Raw genomic sequence first — 22,298 nt, 5'->3', positions numbered from 1 at the left:
ACCGTTAAAAAAGAATTCTTACTGAATGAAAATAAAGACTGACTTATGTTGTTAGAGACAAAAAACAGGTCACAGGATAAAATATGTGTAGTATGATTCCACTTATACTTATTAAAACTATATATAAGTGCACAATGAAAGGTCTGAAAAGATAAACACTAATTTGATACCCCTGGCACCTTTTGGAGGTAGGCTGCTATGCTTGTAACTCCCCTACTAACAAAACTTGAGGATGCAGGAGGAAGGGCCTCCTCCCAGTGTTCATCCTTATACAACATCACCCTGTGTTTGTCGTGCCTCAGAGATAGAAACTTGATCCAAGGTGAGCGAGATTTCTCTTCTAGAAACTTGAAATTTGAAGTGGCACAAAGAATAGGAGTTGTTGGACTAGGGTCATTTCCAAAGCAATGCTTTCTAGAGGTTTAAAAACATTGTCTCCTAAATTCCCTGGAGCTTCCTCTTTTTTGAGACTTCTTGTTCTGTAATACTTGAGTTTCCATGAGATATTCCATTGTCCTTCAACTAAATAATACATTTTCTCTTTCTCTGGTTATGCTACGTGGTATCAGTTTCTATCTTTTGCAACTAAAAGACCTTTAACTCATATGGTATGAGATTAGAATAGGGTAGGATAAGAAGAGGGCAAGGGGACTATTGCTTTTTATTCATATACTTCTATATTGCTTACATTTTTGCAAGCATGCATTCACATATTATTTTTATAAATTACAAAAAAGAGTCACTGATTTTAATAATAACCAAAGTGTTCTTTAGAAGTATTTCCCCAATTTCTATTAATATTTCATAACCTGACTGTCACTTAATGCCAATTTTCATGATTGTCTTACTTTTATAAATTAGATCTATTTAACACTAGCTTAATAATAATTTAGAAGTATAATTCAATGTAGTAGCACAACTCAAATTCTAAAATTAATTTACTCAAAATATCATCTGGCCATGTAGATAAATTTAAGTCCATGAAATTTTAAACAGTGAAATACCTCCAACAGTGGCATTTCTTCAGTGATTACGGGATCTAAACGTCGATCAGGACCATATTTAATTGACGTTTTCTCTTCTTTTGTGTTGTTCAGTCGAGGACCTTGAATTTCTAAATCCTGTTTCCCTCGGACTGACATACTCAAGGAATATTTTCCTGGGGAAAAAAAAAAAAAATTAATGCCCTAAAATAATTTGGTATATTAACTACATCCATTCCACGTGAATGTATGAATATTGTTATGTTTCAGATTATTTCTAGAAAAATTCTAGACAATTTTTGATTAACATGGTTAATTGAAGAATTAAATATACTTTAATTCCATGTTTATTAACACCTGTGGTATGCTGCTTAGTTTCCCATTTTGTTTTATATTTACTTACTTTGCAAAAAGGACTTCAGTGAATAGGGAAGTCCTTTGAAACCTGCATTTAACGATATGCCTATTAACCAAAAAGGCCAGACAGAACAGCTATCTTGGGCCCAACAATTTGATTTAGGCCATGAGAAGAGATATCTATTTTCAAAGGAAAAAACAATTGAAAACAACAAACGTGAACTTTTCACTTTTACTCATATTCAAATATGTACATTAATTTTAATTACTTATGGAATATAAATACTACATCTTCTCAAGAGACTGCACAAAGAAAAGAAAATAAATTATAGGTAGTTTTCTTAAAATTAAATTTATTTAATATTCATGTGAGATTTTTCCCCAAAGCTTCCATGCAGTGCATGTATGTGTGAAAGAAAGCTAGGGTATATACAACTCTCTTTCCTGCAGGACTACTCAGGGCCTTTAATGTGCTGAAAGTTACTGTGATGGTCCCAGACCAGATATATAATGTAGCTTCCTTTGACCCAAATCCCTTTTGGCATTTTACACAATCATGAACTACATAAGAACATCAGGAAAACTCTGCTTACTAGATGGGATATATTTTAATAGTTAATTTAGAGCCTCTCACCACTAATATCATACTATAACAAATTATTATAGTAATGCATATATTTGGTACCTTAAATGAAACTAGCTATATTTTATTGACAACCATAACTTTGTGGTACTAGATTAAGATCCTAGTTACGCACAAGTGGCAAAAGAAAGGTGCTTCAAAAAGCTCTTAGTATCCAGTTATCTTGCTTTAAAAATACAATAAATTAGCAGGATTCTTTATAAATAAACCTTGTCTTGTACTTGTCAACCAAGAAATACAAACATAGTACTAAAATGCAGAATACCATACTCAATTTAGTGCAACTTTTTTTTATAATTCTTTTAATTCTTATGGATTCATTCTACTTGTTTATTTTTTAAATTTTGTACCGAATTATCCTAGATACCCAGGCAAACAGAAATATTAAATTGAAGGTTAAAAGAACCAATAAATATTCCAAGTGGTCCCAGATTTCCCAATAGTATTAATCAGCTTTTATAAATGCTAAATTCATGTTTGTCAAGGAGTATTCAGATTATTTGTCAGAAAATAAGACATATCTACTAAAAGGAAGGATTAAAAGTAGGGGGGTTTTATAGCAAACTCCCTCCCTAGCATCTTGTCAACTTAAACTCAAATAACTACACATAACAATTACAAGGAAATGTTAAATCTTGATGGGTTCCCTGAGTTTTTTTTAAAAGGAAATTATGTTAAATATGCATGTCTTATAGTTTTATTCTTCAAAAAATTATAGAACATACTATATAGGGCATCAAGAATATCAGCTTAACACTAAAACCCTACTCTTTTTACAGGCCAGAAGACAGAATTTAAGGTGTTTCATATTCAATGATGTGAAAACACTGGTCTTTAATTTGTTCTATGTTTTATAAAAAAAAAAGTTTTAAAAAACAGAATATAATAAGATGGTTTTATATTAGTATTAGATATCTCAATCAATAGAATTTATTTCATTAGGATTTACTAAATTTGGAAAAATACATAAGGTAGAGCCTAAGAATTATCAAAAGAAAATACACTGGAAGGGAATAAGTTATTTATTTTTGATGCTTTGGCAAAGGTTAAAATAATCTAAATTGTCATTCTTACATATGACTAAATGCCTTTACCTAAAGGCACATTTAACCTATTTAGAAAAGACTTCATTTTCGTTCATTTTATTCTATGGAATGATTTAAGAATTAGTTTTCTGATTATTTAGCAATGCTATAGCTTTACCTGTGTGACATCCAGGAAGAGCACCAATGCCATCTACTGTCATGGAGCCCTGAATAGTGCCAAGATTATAAACAACTCCCAGAATATGCAGCTCCCCTATGTGATGGGGAAAGAGCTTTAGTCTTGCCTGTGGAGATATTTAAGTTACTCTTATTATGTTTTCATAGTATCTTCAATAGTGCAATACCTAAATTCTGTAATCTTGCAGAAATATAAACTCATGACCTAAACCAGCTACTTTTTCTTATTGAAAAGCATCTTCTTCAAAAGAAAATCTCTACATTCAACTATAAGCCTGGACCCTCAACAATACTTTGACATCATTATAGCTCACTATAACCTCAAACTCCTGGGCACAATTGATCCTCCTGCCTCAGCCTCTTGAATAACTGGGACTACAGATACGTGCCACTATGCTCAGCTGAGTTTTTAAAATTTTTCTGTAGAGACAGGGGTCTCACTATCGCCCAGGCTGGTCTTAAAGTCCTGGCTTCATGCAATACTCCCATCTCACTCCCAAAGTGCCAGGACTACAAGAATGAGCCACTGCAACTAGCCAACAATACTTTTAATAAAAATCAAAATATTTTGGTCAAATAAATATCATGTGAAATTATCACACACTGACTTCAAAAAGAAAGCAAAAACTTTTCACCAGTTTTCTTAGGAAATTAACAAATCAAAGACCAATGCAAACCTACTTTCCCCACCAATTTCCTCCTGAGCAATACTGGTTTCCTAACCTTTCAAATTTTAGTTCTTAAGAAAACCAGAATATCAAACAAATGATAAATTAAGATACTTTTTCAATTTGTTTTCAGCTTACTGTTAGAAAGGCGTAAGACAGAAAAATGATAAAACAATTACCACTTTTGATTCTTCACTATTAATTAAGAATTCTGAAATAACTTCAGTTCCAATCATTTCAGGTTCACCTGTAACCTAAAAATAAATTATTTTATAAAATATACATTCTAATGAATAAAATAAATTGTTAACATGCCTCTATACCAATATTTAGAAACAACACTAATTAAAGTTAGCATTTACTAGGTTCTTACTATGTGCTAAACATTATGCAAAATACTTTATTTCTACACCTGGAGTATAGCCAGGCTGTAGTAGACACTGTATTTTTCTCATTTTGTTCAGCAGAACTCAACTAAGGAGAATAAGTGATCTATTCAAAGATGCAGCTGCCAAGAGGATAAAACTCCAAAAGAAAAACTTCAGCTGCTCATAGTCAATAACGGCCAAAATGGTCTTTTAATTTAATCTTGCAGTAAGAGCACACTTCTCCATTTTTTGCTCCAACTAGTCTCTTTTTCAAACTGGCCAATTACACATAAAAAAGGTAATGGTAGCCTAGGTGTGATGCAGAAAAGACAGGCAGACAATAGGAGGATGAGAGAGAAAAAAAGGCCTGCTTCCCCCAAAGCAATAACATTTGTAAGATAAGAGACTACGGCAACGGCAACGCAGAGCTAACTGGCTCATTCTGGAGGTAAACTGGGTCCTCATAAACACTATTTTACATTTACCCATGAAATTATTTGACACAAAAAATAAAAACTACACCCCCCTAATTTTCAGTTCAGCATCTTAGTCCATCACCAGTAGAAGCTCATGAAGAAATCCAAAAAGTTTGAAATTTATAGGAAAAAGTATAACTATTTATTTTAAAAAATACCGCATTATATACAATGGAAATATTTCACTTAACTTTAAACCTCCTTAAAAATTTAGTATATTGAACACACTAATACACTTAAAAGGCTAAAAAATCTTTTAAAAATCCTTTTCCAAGTTTAACAGTTCATACTCTTCTAATCTGCATTCCAGGCATCTAAAAGATATTAGAAAAATTGCAGATGTTGCCAAAATTTAAGTTAGAATAGAGCCTGGGAAATCTCAATCATTCAAACTATTAACAAGAAATATAAATAATTACAAAATGTCTTCAATGAATGTAATAAGCAAGACTTTAAATAAAGCAATCTTTAAAAAATCCAAAGATGTCAGCACCAAAATGTTGGGGTATTTCTCCGTTCCAAAATAATTTCTTAGCGCATTATTAAAGCTTTTAGCAAGATAGTATAAAAAAGTAAAAGTTACATAATAGATACTGGTGAATAATAATTTAGAAGATAAAAACATGTGTTTGTCCAAGTTTTTTCTCTTATAATCAACTGGGTAACAAAACTATTTATTCAGATTACTTCTGCTTCAAAAATAACTACCTTAAATGTTATAAATAAAGGGCTTATACAGATAAGGAAACAAAAAGATAAACATATATGAAGGTCGTGAATAGACAATTCTCAAAGGAGGAAACATAAATATAACAGCTTCAACTTCACTAGCAAGTAATGAAATGGAAAATTAAATAGTAAGATGGCATTTTTTATGTAGCAAATCAAAAGTCTTTTCTGTAAATAATATTTCTTAATTTGCAAAGATAAGATATCCAATCTCATATGCTGCAGATGAAGAGCTACCTTTTGTGAAACCAACAGGGCATCAAAATACTTATTCCCTAAAATCATCTCACTTCATGCCTAGGAATCTTTCCTACAGAAATAATCTGAAGGATAAAAAGGTTTGCACAAAAATATTCACCACAAAATAAATGTGATAGTAAACAAATGGAAACCTTCAAAACAACTATCGATAGAATAGCTTATGAATCAACCACATGATGGAATATTATCTAACCATAAAAATTAAGACATTTTAACATTATAATATGCATATAAAACAACAAAGAATGGAAAAAGCAACATACAGTATGAGGGAAAAACATAAATGAAAATGATTGGAAAGGTACACAGCAAAATGTTTAAGTGGCTATTTTTAAATATTGAGAAGACAGATGGTTTTACTCTTATTCCTTATGTTTTTCTGTATTTTCAATTCTTAACAAGCACATATCATGATTTTTATTATAAATAAGAAAAAATAAGCCAAAAAAGAGTTAAGTATAGCTCACTGCACAGAAGTTGAAATTTTATTAGTACATCTGTTATACTGAAACATGATTACAAATACCTTTTAATAACTTACTAGTTCTTTAACTTCTTCATTATCCTTTCCACTGAAATCTTTAGGCTGAAACTTCCAAAGCAACGACAAATCAGTCAACAAAAGTGGAACCTTCAGAGGGTTTCTAAAAGCCACTTCCACTGTAATTGGTTCTATAAAAAACAGGCCTAAATTAATAACTTTAATAAACCTCACACCTTATCCTAAGCTTCAATTTTCTAAACAGGACTTGCTTTCATAGCTCTACATTTCTGCCTAGACTCTCCTTTATCACCCTACGAATGTGCACTTACTCAGAATTCTGTTTAAAAATTAGCTCATCTAGAGGACTTCCCCAATTTCTCTGTACTAGAGAATGTTATTTTCTCTCCTCTATTCCAACATTACACTGCAAATGTCTGTATTAGAGGCCCCATTGTTTGGTTTTGTAAATGTAGCTCAGTAAATATTGAGTTAATTTATCTTTGTATCCTCAGCCTCCAGTAACATGCGGCATACAGTAAGTTATCTTGAATGTGCTGTAAGTAAAAGAAGCAAGCAAAAAAACATAAATAAAAATTCAAGTACATCACCTTCTACAACTGCAAGTGGAAATCTTGAGTTATCTGAATAACTGTTCAAACAGTATTGCGTGGGATGAAAATTGGATGGAATTATTCCTTTGTTAACCACAGCCACAACTTGTTCCTCAAGTTCTCGCCACTGTTGAGATGATTCAGAATCATATTCTTGATCAAGATTAACATGAGTAGCTGCTTGCTTTTCACCTAAAGAAAAATCATCACAATTAAATACATGTTTATCAATACCTGCCCTCAAATAAATTTATTTTAAATAAAGATCTAAGGTATCCAAATGTATACATATTCACTCCTGCCTACTTTCAATTCTCAGAGTGAAAAATATCCTAGCCTAACTGGAATTTTGCTTATAATACTGATGTTCTTTCCCTCCCAACTCTGAAAGAATGCATTCTCCCTAGCTTCCACAATCTTTATTTTTTTAGCCCAGATTGGAGAAATTATACAATTTTTATATAAAATATTTCAAACACACAGAAAAAGCAGGGAGACTAATATAAAAAATATTTGTATACTAAAATTTAACAAATGTCAACTTTTATCCTATGACCCTAAATATTTTTTATAAAATGAACATTACAGAGTTGATGTCCTCTCTGTAACCCTCCCTACTCTTAATACTTTCTTTCATGCCCACTGGCACCACTTCTTCCTAGAGCTATTCCAAAGTTGAAGTGTAACATTTTCATCCATACTTTTTATTTTACCAGAAGTATATACATAAACAATGAATAGAATGATTTGTGTGTTTGAAATTTATACTGTAACTGACTTTCCTCACTCAACATCATGTTGCGGAACATGTACAATCAATTCACTCATGTCCTGCAGCATGAATCCACTATGTGAATATACCAATTATACGATTTGATTCTTTCTCTATTAGGAATTTTAGTTGTTTCACTTCTTTGTTATTAAAAAGAATGCTGCTATAAACATGGTAAATTTTTTTTTTTTGAGACAGAGTCTCACCGCTATTGCCCGGGCTAGAGTGCTGTGGCGTCAGCCTAGCTCATAGCAACCTCAAACTCCTGGGCTCAAGCAATCCTTCTGGCTCAGCCTCCCCAGCAGCAGGGACTACAGGCATGCGCCACCATGCCTGGCTAATTTTTTCTATACATTTTTAGTTGTCCAGCTAATATCTACTTTTTTTTTTTTTTTTTTTTTTTTTTTTTAAGTAGAGACAGGGTCTCGCTCTTGCTCAGGCTGGTCTCGAACTCCTGACCTCAAGCAATTCTCCTGCCTCGGCCTCCCAGAGTGCTAGGATTACAGGCCTGAGCCACCGCGCCCAGCCGGTAAATATTTGTTAACCCTAAATCAGATCTGAAGGAGAAACATACTGATTAAGCTCAAATATAAGAATGTTTACAATTACAGAGTTTACTTTAACATGCATCAAGAACCTTAATATATTTACACTTTTGGTCCAGTGCTGCCATTGTAGGGCTCAAACCTAAAAAGATAATCCTAGATTTTTAAAAAGTCTTATAACAAGAATAGCAGAACACTAGTAACCATTCTCTGCTTCTATGTTTGAAAATTTCCATAATAAAAAAGTTTTATTCACAAAGATGCCCATCACAATATTATTTTATATAAACAAAAAGATGGAAACAATCTACCTATATAATAAGTAAATGTTAAAGTATTTTATATGCATTGACTGGAACATCTTACAAATATTAAAAATGTTTGTCAAGATTATATAATACCATGAGCACTTTTTATGTGAGAACAGCTGCTGCAATTACAACAGTTTTGTTTTTATTGTTTTAAGCTTTTAAGATTGAAAGGAACAACACTGAAGTATTGATGGCAGGAAAACAGGTGAAGTGGTATACAGTTATTTATTTTCAAATATTCAACCATACATCGTTTTTTAAATGGAGAAAGGAAAAAAAAAAAAAACTAAAAAAAAAAAAAAAAAAGTCATTAGGTAACTAGGCCAAATAAAACTTTTTACTAACCATCTGCTGGTCGTCTATCATGGCCAAAGAAAACCCGTGTTGCTGAACTGTTAATATACGGTAAAGGAAGCTGTGGTAAAGGACCATCTGGTGAGAGCTGACTTACATTCTGGGGGAAATATAAAAGCAAACAAAAAATAGTTCTTTAGAAAACCATATTTTCTTCATATATGCTTCCTCATTTTTAAAAGCACAAGGTATTAAAAACATGTTAAGTAAGAATATTAAGATACATATTTACTAGTTTTATTTAATACATCAGAGTCATAAAATTTTAAGGCTGAGAAGAACTTTAGATATCATTTATTCTACCTCAAGAGAATCTTCCTAAGTACTTACCACAATAACATTTAGAAGTTTAACATTCAGAGAACTAATTAGCTGAATAAAGCTGTGACTCATTACAGCATACTATCTGCCAAAATTCTAACTCATATAATTTTAAATTAATAAAGTCTAATGGATGGATACAATATTCACTATTCACAGGCCTTGGGAAAAAAAATTACAACTTCCCATATTTTCTATAAAACAATGCTTTATATTTTCTATCCTCCTACCTCAGTGAAATATTCTTTCTGTTAATTTTTCTGAATTACACCAAAATAGCTTGTATAGCTTGTGTGCTTCCCATAGAACCATACCTCCTCATCTTTTATAAGGAAAAGAATGTATGTCTCCAAAGGATGGTAGGAGGACCCACTTAAAACAAATTATAAAATTGGTTGTGCTCCTGTAAAAATATGATAAAGAAATAGTCCAGAAAACTTGTGGCATTTTTTTTTTTAAGATTCCAAGAACAGCCACAAATCAAATTTTTATTGAAATATTAAACAGACAGAGTCGCATTCTTTTGCCCAGACTGGAGTGCAGTGGTACCATCATAGCCCATTGCAACCTCAAACTCCTGGGCTCAAGTAATCTTCCCACCGCAGCCTCCCGAGTAGCTGGTACTACAGGCACATGCCACCATGCCTGGCTAATTCTTGTATTTTATTTTATTTATTTATTTTTTTTTTGAGACAGAGTCTCACTCTGTTGCCCAGGCTAGAGTGAGTGCCGTGGCATCAGCCTAGCTCACAGCAACCTCAAACTCCTGAGCTCAAGCGATCCTCCTGTCTCAGCCTCCTGAGTAGCTGGGACTACAGGCATGCACCACCATGCCCGGCTAATTTTTTCTATATATATATTTTAGCTGTCCATATAATTTCTTTCTATTCTTAGTAGAGATGGGGTCTCGCTCTTGCTCAGGCTGGTCTCGAACTCCTGAGCTCAAACGATCCGCCCACCTCGGCCTCCCAGGGTGCTAGGATTACAGGCGTGAACCACTGCGCCCGGCCTAATTTTTGTATTTTTTGTAGCAATGAGGTCTCCCAATGTTGCTCAGGCTGGTCTCAAACTCATGGCCTCAAGTAATCCTCCTGCCTCAGCCTCCCAAAGTGCTGGGATTACAGGAGTTAGCCACCATGCCTGGCCAAAATTCTGTGACCAAGAAGCCTAGCCTGCCACGATGTTATTATGACAGATAGTTACACATATTCTAATAAATCCATTTTAGTAGACTGCTAGAAGATGGTAATGCATATGCTTTCTGCTGAAATACAATTTTAATTTCTCCCCTGAAAATAAGTGTTCACCTTGTAAACATAAAGATATTCTCTGAGGAAGGCCCCTTGTTGAGCAGCAGATTGTTTACTTTCATTGATTAAAATATGCCTAAAAGCAGAAACAGCATTGTCCAGTTGCCTAAGAGTATAGGACTGGCGCCCAATAGTGAAGTTAATGTGATCTTCTGCAAGAGACCAGCCTTTTCCTTTGTAAACTTGCATGGCTTGACAATAGCAACGTAAAGCATGCTTTTTCTGTAAGAAAAGAGATAAAACAAAGTGTTATAATCCAAATTTTCCCTGGACTAGAAAAAATAAATATACACATATACAAATCAAGTAGCTGGTTCCTCCTCTAACAGAGACTTGGATGATGAGGAAAGTGAAACTAACATTTATGAATTATAAATGGAATATCTTATAGATTTAAGTTTCCTGAGCTATCCAAAGTGTGTTTGTGTTTGTGTGCGTGTGTGTTTTTACAGTGGGGGAGGGAGAGAAGGAGAAGCAAGGGAAAGGGAACCCAGACTGTCTGGATATCTCCCCCCTATTTCTCTGAGCAGCATCTTAAAAAACATCCACTTCAGAGGCTCACCTCTCAATGTGGCTTTATATACCTCAAATTCTTTCTAGAAAAAGGCAGAGTATATATAAACAAAGAATTTTCAACATCTAAATGGGCAGATTTCGCTAATATTATGCAAAAATGTTCTCACACTTTAACTAGAAGCATGCTATGTTTTCAACGAATTTTTTCCTATCAAGTAAAATAATAAACACTTCTGTCAACTTTTTTCTCTCAGATACAAAGACTTGTGTTGAATTTATGTGGCCTCATATGTTGTATGTAACAAAGTACAGATTACATGATAAATTACATAAGTCAACTCTTTTTCTATATCAAAAATTCACATATTGGTCCAGCCATGCTAACCCCAAGCTGCCTGCCCGCTACAAATCACTGGCCAGTGCTGTGACCACCAAGTGGTTATGTCTCACATCGTTCAGATAAATCAGTAGGCTAGGACAGCAGCACAGTGAGCACTGCCAAGGCATGACATGGCAGAGTTCCCTGCCAGCATCAGGTGTTATCATGGCTTTCTATTTAAGGTGCTGTCTGCAAGTGTCAAGATGTACTTCCTGTTGTTCAGTGCATCTACTGCAGGACTGAGAACAGTAAGAGATTAAAAACAATATGATATATATGAAATACATTCAGAATGGAAAATCACAAGTAATGCCAAAACCTCATAAGGACTGCAATAAGACTGCAACATTTATGGCATTGTCACCAGTGTACAAAAGAGGTACATAAAAAGACAATTATTACACGTTCTCACTTATATGTGGGAGCTAAAAAAGTGAATCTCATGAAGATGGAGAGTAGACTCGTGGTTACCAGAGGCTGGGGGTGGGGGAGCAATGAAAAGAAGTTGATTAATAGGTACAAATATACAGTTTGATAGAAATAAGACCTAGTGTTAGACAGATCAGTAGGGTGACTGTAGTTTACAATAATCCATCGTACATTTCAAAATAGCTAGAAGAGAAGAATTCAAATGGTTCCAGCATAAAGACAAATATTTAAGGTGCACTTACTTGACCTTTACAAACTGTATGAATGTATTAAATTATGTCATATATCCTGAAAATAGGTATATTTATTATATATCAATTAAAAAAACAGAGAGACACACAGACCACCACTCTTGTAGCAGTGCAAGCAGTAGTATGACAGAAAAGATGACCAAAAGGGGGGAAATAGGAAAGTCATGTTGACCATACACACTAAACAAAGTACATCCTATAGAAAACCAAAAAAGCAGAAAATGCATGAAAGCAGTTATCGAATGTCAGTCACCAAGAAGATAGATAATAGAGTGGGTAGCAGCCATTGTAACAACCAGAAAAGACGTCCCATATCTTTACATTAAAATAAAATCCCAGGAAGTACATGTTCTCAGCTTTTGCCTGAGGCTATTGCTTCCCGGCCTGCAGGCTGCAACCCTTTCTTATGTATGTATGTATGTATGTATGTGTGTGTATAAAAATAAATAAATCCTACCCAGAGAAAAAGGTCCATGTTTCAGTCAATCACAATTAACAGAGAGCTCGTCTCCATGTCTGGCTCTGGACTCACTAGGTACTTACCACTCCACCAACACTACTCAACTAATGGAAGACATGGACACTCTGAAGAAGATGCTCCATCAAAACAATCAAATGATTTTAGAAAAACGAAATAGGATTACAAAATTGAAAGCTGATTTCCAATACCAGGAATCTCAAATGAGAGCCGGAATTAACCAGATAGGAAAAACCCAAAAGAAGCGAAGGGCAATTGCAGTCAAAAAACCAGCAGGTCCTGAAACAAGCCAGAACCTGCTTTGTCCAAAGGCAAGAAGTACAAGAAATCAGAAATAATGACTTTGTGAAAAACCATTTGGGAATTTCCAGAGTAGTAGCATACAGAGTCATGGATTAGAGTTAGAGGCTTGGTTGTTAGCTTTTAACTGAGATCTGTTTTATGAAATCTAATTTGTTTATGGTCATCCCTTTTTATAACCACTGCATCGGGCTGAATGGAAATACCCAGTGTGTGCTAAAACTGCATATGTGAGTATATGGCATAAGTGTGTATATATATTCTTATATATATATACACATTTTTAAACAACTCTTTAGTTTGTTTGGTAGTGATAGACTTTGGCATTCTTTTCTTTTGCCCACTGCTTCATCCTATCACAACCACAAGCAGATATTCAGTGTTAATTACATATCATTGCCACCCTATGAACTCAGACAACCTCCACCTTAAAAAAATGGGATTTGGTACCAAAATACTCATTGTCCTCCAAAGGGGAGGCTACAAACTTTGTACCAGGTATAGTCAGAATTGTCTCTGTAGGTTGTTTTTTAAAGAAATGTTTTCTTGATTAAGGGATAATGAAATCAAATCAAAATAATCTCTGCCACTTCATAACATGCAATGAGTATATATTATTTTCTTCTGTGATATTCCTACAAAGATACCCAATTTGAATTTCAACATGAGGAAGATTTCAGAGAACCTTAATTTGAGGGACACTCTACAAAAATAATTGGCCTGTAATCCTCAAAAGTGCAGAAGTCATGAAGTCAAAGGATCCTTTGACTAAAAAAGGACAAAGGATCCTATGTCCTTCGATAAAGAACATTTAAGGGATAACTGTCAAAACCTGAATGGGGTTCGAGGATTACACAGTAGCACTGTATCAATGCCAATTTCTTGATTGTGATGGCTGTATTACAGTCATATAAGAGAAAGTTCTTGTTTCTAGGAAATAAGAAACATATCCTGAAGTATTTGGGAGTAAGAGGGCACCAAGTAAAACAACTTAACTCTCTCTCAAATGTCTTGGGTAAACAAAAATTTCTGGGCTGGTCCAATGGTAGTGGGTTATCAGAACTTATTAACATCAGTGTCACTAAAGTTGGTATCCAACCCCCCAACAGCTAAATTTTACTGGCTAAAAAAAAGAAACAAAAATTTCTGAACTGTACTTGCAACTTTTCTAGAAGTCTGAGATTGTTTCAAAATAATTTTTAAGTGATATTTCTTGGAGGAAAAAAATCCTAATCTCTACTTAGCATTTAGTAAAGGAATACAGACGGTCTTAAAACTGACAGATATATAGAAACAACTAAATGTGTCTAAGTGTCAAGTTCAATGCATTTTTAAAGACTTTTTGGAAAAATAACTAAAGAGGTAACAAGGTTTTAAAATCTGCCTTTTTGACACATAAAACTAATCATTGCATGATGTAAAAAAAATAAAAAATAAAAATAAAGTCTGCCCTTTAAAGAAAGAACAAAAAGAATGATTGTCCAATCAAATCACATTACCCTTCCCGAGCACTTCCCTAATTTTTTTTTAAACTGACTTTAAACTTTCATGCCAGTTCTCTTTTTAAATGTCCTTTACTTGCTGATATTCTTAATGGGAAAAAATTGAACTATAAAAAATTTCTGGGGCAAAATAAGCAATTCAGCATGAACTGTCAAAGAAAGAGAGAACTAGGAGAAATGGCATTACTATATAATCTCCTCTCTCATCCCTACCAACACACCCCTGATTTTAATGGAAATGTCATGAAAAGTTGGTGCTTTTCAGAAACAACTTAGCCTTAGAATTTTATGTGTTCTATATGTCCTATCTTCTAAGGAAGATACTGTTCTTGACCAATTTCAATAGTATGTATAATGTATTGACTTTTCCAATAGATCTGCATGTCTAGTCATATTCTCAGGTTTCTACGTAATGTACTATTTTTGAAAGAGCTTTCTTGGGTTTGGGAATGTACAGAGTGGTCATGAAATAGCAAACCCAGCTACCCTGAATCATTAACTCCACAGGGTAACTACAGTTAGAAGATGATTATGAGGCCAGGTAGCAAGTGTATCTCAACTTACCACAAATGTAGCATTTTTAACTTGTTAGGCATTTCCTAGAAGCAATATGCCTTATAATTTGGGACGGTAAACACTCGCAGCTGTTTCCAATTTCAATGACATTCCCATTCTTACAAATAAAACCGTGCACAAAAGTGGAGAAAGATGTGAAAAAATGACGACTTATTTTCAATAAGAGACAATGGACCATTCTGCTTTCTTTCAAGCAGAAGAAACCTCATGCTTAATACATTTTGCCATTTTTTGAATAGAAAACTTTTAAGCAGAGATAAACAGCAGGCTAGCATGCTTCAGATGCACTTGCACTTACTATGGAAAAAAAGCTGTGAAAATAGTAGTTACGGTTTTTAACATTTTTTTCAACTTTAGAGCCTGAGAAATTCTAATTCATGGAGTGTATCAATTATTATAAAAGACATTTAACTTTATAGAAGTATTTATAGGTTTTCTTTAATGTAAAGCAATTCCACATATTTTCTAACTTTCCACAAGTTCCAAAAATAGAGGGAGGAACCCAATTTTGTAACGTTGGTTTTTTAAAAAATTATGGTATTTTTACATGAAATTGAGGCTAATTTTTGAACATCTTTACTTCTTTGTACCTATTTCAGGTATCTTTGAAATAGGTACAAAGAAAGTACAAAACAATGGCATGTTTTGGTTAGCAAAGACTTATAAAATGTAGGTATATTCATATAAATTCATATTAACTACATTTAAAAAAAATCCTCATACTCCTCTACTAGATCAAAAGCTCCCTAAAACCATAATAATTTTATGGGTATATGTTCAGCTGCTAGGATAGTCTCCAAAATGCAGGATGATTATTCAGTCTACATTTCTATTTAAATGTATAGTAAATCACTACCTCCCTGCTGCTACTTGCAGCCTCCAGCAAAGAAAAGCTCTCTCCAACTACTGCTTATAAGGAAAACTGGGGCTGGAGAAATCTCTCTAAATCAATAAAGATCCCAGAAACACAACTGCTTCCAGAGACACGAAAGAGAAGATTTCTATACATTAAATATTTAGTGAATATCAATATAAAACGCTCTGAGAAACAAAAGAAGATCAGAGCTAACGTGGAGAAGAGTTTATCCCTACTTGAATACATACAGTCTATCTGGCCCTTCCATATATATGATTTGGTTTAACCTCACAAAAATTTGGATAAAATCACAAATTTTATAAATAAAAAAACTGTGGCTCAAAGAAGTAACTTGACCAAACTCGAGTTTTGAGTAGAAGATCAAGATTTAAACCCAGAGTTATCTAAATCCAAACTTCATGCCTTTACCAATGTAACACACTGCCTCAGAACAAAATTTATTTTAGTTTTTAGGATTAATTTTAAATCATAAAAAAGTAACAAATGACATGCATTTATAAAACAAATAAATAAATAACAACTTTTCATTGTAAAGAAAATGCACTCACCTGACCTGCTTTACTAAACCGATGGCCTGCCAGTATCATATGAAATGCATATTTTCTGACCATAGGACTCTTCATGTTTATAAAGCAATGTGCTGCCTGTTCCAAAAGAAGTGCACTTCGAAGATCAGAATCCTATTCAATGTTTAAAAGAAAAAAAAGTTTCACAAAATTAAAAGTAAAAAAAATAGTGAAAAAATATTTACTTTCTTAATATATAGCATATCCAATGTTTAACTTAGAATTTATGAGGGCAGAGATCAGGAGCAAACCAATCTTGATTCTTTCTTCCAAGAAACAATAATTTTTTTTTAAAAAAGTCTTAAAAATCCTCTACCATGAAATATTTTGCTTTTCATAAAAACCAAGTATCTGGTTATGATATGTACCATGTAACAAATCTCTGAAGCAATTCCTTCTCAAATGGCAAAAAGGTATATAAACTATTAATTTAATACAGGCATAGTGATTAAAGATGAACCAGAAAACACAGGGGATAGAAAAAAACAGATTTACACCAATTTAATTTCTTCTGGAAAATGATCTGTTAGCATGTTTCCATCCATCAAAGAAAAAAAGAAAGATAAAACAGAATGTGCATAGATTATAAAATAATCTAATCTACTATTATATTCTCTGTAAAGTTTTACTGTATTTAAAGGAATCCTCAATTTTTGCTGTAATTCAAGAGGACCAAATCAACCACTTTTCATTAAAAATTTCAGAAGGCTTCCCCTTCAAAGATAATCTTTTCACCTGTTATTACTTTAGCAAACAGTACAATGCAAATTAGTTTCCACTTCAACAGACCCTCAGAACACAGCATCTACAAAAACCACATACTACATTTACATCATCATCCATAAGGACAACCTTTCAACTGAAAGAGTCATCACTTTTCAAATAACAGAAAGTACTGAGGTTGCTGATTAAGTATCAACAACATTTTCACCAAAACTTTCTCTAGGTTTTCAACTATTCTCAAGCTGAACTTACCATGCCCTTCCATGTGTTCTGCTGCCATTATTTTCCCCAGGGAAAGTTGAAAACAGAAAACATTGACTTTAAATGCAATAATTTCAACAAATCATAGTTATATCAAAAAGTGTTCATAGACCACTGATTATTATAAACTATCTCTGCAGCAATCACAAAATTATACTGGAGCTCAAACACATCTGAGGAAATCATCTAGAAAGCATTCAGTAAATGGCAGCTATATTAACTATTTCAAACCTCTCATGACAAAAACTAAATGATCAGTAATGAGTGGTTCTTAACCAAGAGTTTCCATCAGAATCATTTGGGAGAGCTTGGAGCTTACTTTTCTATTTTTTAGAAAAATATTTCTTTTAAAAATTATTTAAATAATACAGACTCTTTAAAAACCAAACAAACAGAGCCAGGAACTGTGGTGCATGCCTATAATCCTGTCACTTTGGGAGGCCAAGGTGGGAGAACTGCTTGAGGCCAGGTGTTTGAGACCAGCATGAGCAAGAGTGAGACCCCATCTCTACAAATAGAAAAAAGGGGCGTGGTGGCACACGCCTATAGTCCCAGCTAGTCCAGAGGCCAAGGCAGGAGGATCACCTGAGCCCTGGAGTTTGAGGTTGCAGTGAGCTATGATGATGCCACTGCACAAAAGCCCAGGCAACAGGGCAAGACTCTGTCTCAAAGAAAAAAAAAAAGAAAAAAGAAAGAGAGAAAGAAAGAAAATTTGAAGAAAAAAGTGAATGTCTTTCTTTCCCATCTCATGCTTGATTTCGTTTGCCAAACATAACTACTGTTTCCAGCTTGGTGTGTTGGTTACTCCTCTCTCTGCTCCTCCCTCTATACATACACACACACACACATATACATATATACATACACACATATATTAATATGTACACATGTATGTATGTGCTTACATGCCTAATACATATGAATTTAAAAAATACACATACTTTTTTATACATAAGTGATATTATACTGTCTTGCTTTTTTCACTTAATATCATAGACACCTACGACATCTATATTTCTCATTTCTTTTAAAGCTATATTATATCCTATTATATTAAAGTTACTACAACTTATTCACATGGTCTCCAATTGATTAAATATTGTTTCATATTTTTGTTACTACATAAAATGCTTTGATAGTATTTTTCTAAAAACATTTTAGAATAATTATTCAAACATTTTTATTAGACAAATTTCTAGAAGTAGAACTGTTAAGTTAATGAAAGCTATGTATATACTACTTCAAATTCAATTGCTACAAAAAAGTATTTCCTATATTCTCATCAAAAGAGAATGAGAGTGCATGTGTTCCACTCTACTCAGACAAAAAATCTTTTCTTCAGTTTTTACCTAATAAAATAAAAATGATAACTTATTCCTTCACATATATTTCTTTAATAGTAAGGCTGTTAATCTTTTCATAGGTTTAGGGGACCTCTCTACTTTCTCTGTGAATTGCCTGTTTATCCTCTTTTGTGAATGGTTTTCTGTGATTTTCTGGTTTGTAAGAGCCCTTTGTATATGCAGTATTAGTCCTTTGTCATACATTTTGCAAATAGTGCTTCCCAGTTTTGACATGAAAGAGTTTATTCTTTTGTAGTCCAGCATACTGTCTTTGACTTTACAGCTTCAAGATACCGCATTAAACTAGAAAGGATATTATTCCTAGATTTTAAAAAATGCTCTCTTAGCAATTTTCTTCTAGGTATACATATGTATGTATATGTATACATACGTATTTGCATCGTACTGGTTTTTCTTATTAATCAAGGTATAACATATTATCATGTCATGAAAAATGTAGGAATTCAATCCCATGGCAGGTTAGATGTCACAATACCATTTAGTGAATAACCTAGCTCTCTCCACTGATTTTAAATACCTTAATCATATGCAGTATTTAAATTCCCATTATAGTCCATTAGCCAACTAGTCTTACCACTGAAAACAGTTTTAATGTCTGCAGCCCCATATTTTAATATCTAGAACTGGTAATTCCCCCTAACAATTTCTTCTATTTCAGAATTTCACTTAGACTTCTCAAAAGAGTCTCAGTTTTTTGCTTTAAGTCCTATAAATGTTTTATGTTTATTCTTAGCATGCATGTGTGTGTGCACACACACAGCATAAATATATGTATTTCTAAATTGCCTATGACGTTCCATTAAACTGCAAAATTTGGGTGGGCAGCAATCCTGGACATTCTTTCTAATTGAGATACGAATATACCCTGGGTATCTTTGATGGTTTGTAAATGATTCTAATGTACAATCTAGTTGAGAACCAGCCCAATAAACCCTCAGCATTCTTAAAGGTAACACTCAAGGACTGACCAATTCAGGATAGATCTGGAAATCCATGGCATGTATTAATTTAGCTGAAACAAAATTTTGACTCTGGCATGCAACAGACTGTTGACTAAGTATCAGTTTCTAGAGGTAAATGCCGTTTTCATATCTCACTGCAACTTTATTCATTAGACTCTATCTTTTGTTGTGACACCCAAAGTGGAAAAACATTGCTTTGTGGTAAAAAAAAAAAAAAAATAGCCCTGAAAAGAATGACAACTGTTAATCAGTGTTGTTGGAAGAGAAACAAAAGGATTTTAAAAAGTGATGGTTTTATCCAGAAAGGAGAGGCTTTCAATGAACTAGAGAATAAAATTGTAATATATTAGTAGTTCATACCTATAACAAGTCTGTTATGTATGTTCTATAAGGAACTAAGGAAAAAAAAAAATCTGTGATACCACTTCAGCAAGAACTCCAGGCTATAGAATTTTTGCTCACAACCAAGAGATAATTTTAACAAAAGCTGAAAAGGCAACAATAACTTAAAAATATGAGGACATATATAGGAAAAAAAAAAAAATAACCTGAGGCTGAGACCTCAATAAATACTTCAAGCCGGGCGTGGTGGCTCACGCCTGTAATCCTAGCACTCTGGGAGGCTGAGGCGGGTGGATCGCTCAAGGTCAGGAGTTTGAGACCAGTCTGAGCAAGAGTGAGACCCCGTCTCTACTAAAAATAGAAAGAAATTATATGGACAACTAAAAATATATATAGAAAAATTAGCCAGGCATAGTGGCGCATGCCTGTAGTCCCAGCTACTCAGGAGGCTGAGGCAGTAGGATCGCTTAAGCAGAGGAGTCTGAGGTTGCTGTGAGCTAGGCTGACGCCACGGCACTCACTCTAGCCTGGGCAACAAAGTGAGACTCTGTCTCAAAAAAAAGAAAAAAAAAAAAAAATACTTCAATAAAAACATAGCTGAAACAGGCACCAGTTGCAGCTACTTAACTGAATCAAATTTCAAACAAAGAAAGGGACTAAGATTTTAAGATTTCTTCCTTGCATGATTGTGAAGTTAATACAAAAGGTGCTATCAGCTGATAAATTTCCCATAGGAACAGTTCCTCCCAAGCTGAAGAAACTTATTAAAAAAACCACTGTTAGTAGCCCTAGAAACTGATGTAACATATTTAAATGCAGCAACAGACAAAATAGGTTGTAAGACCAAAATAAGTGTTCAACACAGAAACAGACACAAGTGGAGATGTTTTAAGCACCAAATTCAGTTATATCTTATGTAGTGATAAATATGGTATGTTTTATCATTAAGCTGTGTTTGCTCTGTCATTCTGAGAATCCCAGGGCATAAAACAAGATTAAGAGCCACCTGACCATAAATGTGCAGTCCCCAAATTATCAAAGCACAACTCTTTTCCCTTGGGCCTCATAACTGTTTTTGACTATAATGGTATAAGCAAAAATCTGGGAAACACAATTCATGAATGTCAAGAGTATGTAACACAGTTCTTTGTCTTCAAGACCAGTGCGCTTTTCATGATATCATAATGCCTTTCCATTTAACAAAATACATACAATAAATGCAAATTATTGGTTAAGTTTTAACATAATTTTATACACATTATGCCCAGCAATCATTACTTTTGAGTTATCGTGAAGATATTTATGAAAAGTATAGCAGAAAAGGCAATTGAGAATCACAATTTCTGGGTAGATGCACCTACCTCCCACCCCCAAGGCAGTAAATGACAATGACATATTGTCTAGACTTTCATGACAAAATAAATTCTTCAGAATTGAGAAAGGTAAGTAAAAACAAAGATTCAGAAATAATGTAAGAATGATTTAAAAAAATATAACAAGGTTATAATGCAGACAGAAAACTTTGCTCTGAAGAAATTTTATTCATGTATGGGGACAGAATGGCAAGTAAAAGCATTTAAGCAAGGAGAAAAAAAAGAAATTTTATTCAAGCTCCTGAACCATAAATATTTTTAAACTCACTGATAACCCTTAGGTTGAAAACACAGCAACACATTCAAACGCAAGTTAAGATTATTTATTGTAATAGACAAGAGCTACACACTCAAGAACCTATATCCAGCTCTAACAAATAGTTTATAACTGCCATCTGTTCATATTAGTTGGTTGGTGTCCATGCAATAACAATTATTAAACATTTTAAATATAACCCCTGAGCCTAACTAGTTAGATCTTACAGAAACCACTGTAGAAGAATGGTTCACAGCTCACTCAACATTATTATAGAGCATCTACCATGTGCCATGCATAGTGTTAGGTAGGCACTGGGGATAAAAATGTAGAAAGCTAGTTTTCTGCCCTCAAGGAGTTAACGGCTTAAACATATTTTCTAATGCAATATAATATAACAAGTCAGGTTTTACAGCATTATATGAGGGAGAACAGAGATAAGGGGTTATTGTGAAAAAACTACCTGAAGTACCCAAGTGGTATCAGGACTAATAAATAAAGAGAAACAAGACAAAAAGGGCCACAGCCCAAGAGAAAAAATATTAAGGAAATGAACTAGAAGAGGAGGAGGAGTTAAAAAATTTAAACAACAAAATAAAGAGAGATAAGTAAACTAGTTGGAGACAAGAAAAGAAAATATATTTAAGAGGTTGGAAAAAAAAATCATACCTCCACCCCCACAATTGTGTTACTGATCAGGATAGGAGAATATAGGAGTATCTCAAGC

At 33.7% G+C, this 22,298-nt stretch overlaps 1 protein-coding gene across 1 annotated transcript in view; it reads right to left on the bottom strand.

Annotated features, from left to right (window-relative positions):
- The window catches only part of TRAPPC8 (trafficking protein particle complex subunit 8), an 84,434-nt gene that overhangs the window by 25,206 nt on the left and 36,930 nt on the right, over window positions 1-22,298 (bottom strand). Inside the window, exons 12-19 of the mRNA XM_069468500.1 lie at window positions 16,273-16,404; window positions 10,414-10,638; window positions 8,777-8,885; window positions 6,801-6,995; window positions 6,250-6,380; window positions 4,054-4,128; window positions 3,187-3,313; window positions 1,005-1,159 (exon numbers count right to left, since the gene is read on the bottom strand). Of these exons, the coding sequence (XP_069324601.1) occupies window positions 1,005-1,159; window positions 3,187-3,313; window positions 4,054-4,128; window positions 6,250-6,380; window positions 6,801-6,995; window positions 8,777-8,885; window positions 10,414-10,638; window positions 16,273-16,404 (1,149 nt within the window). The remainder of the gene's footprint in view (window positions 1-1,004; window positions 1,160-3,186; window positions 3,314-4,053; window positions 4,129-6,249; window positions 6,381-6,800; window positions 6,996-8,776; window positions 8,886-10,413; window positions 10,639-16,272; window positions 16,405-22,298) is intronic.

Source organism: Eulemur rufifrons, chromosome 5 (assembly GCF_041146395.1).
Source record: "Eulemur rufifrons isolate Redbay chromosome 5, OSU_ERuf_1, whole genome shotgun sequence".
Classification (NCBI taxonomy): Eukaryota; Metazoa; Chordata; class Mammalia; order Primates; family Lemuridae; genus Eulemur; species Eulemur rufifrons.
Note: the sequence above shows the minus strand (reverse complement) of the source record. Positions and strands in the feature narration are given on the sequence as shown.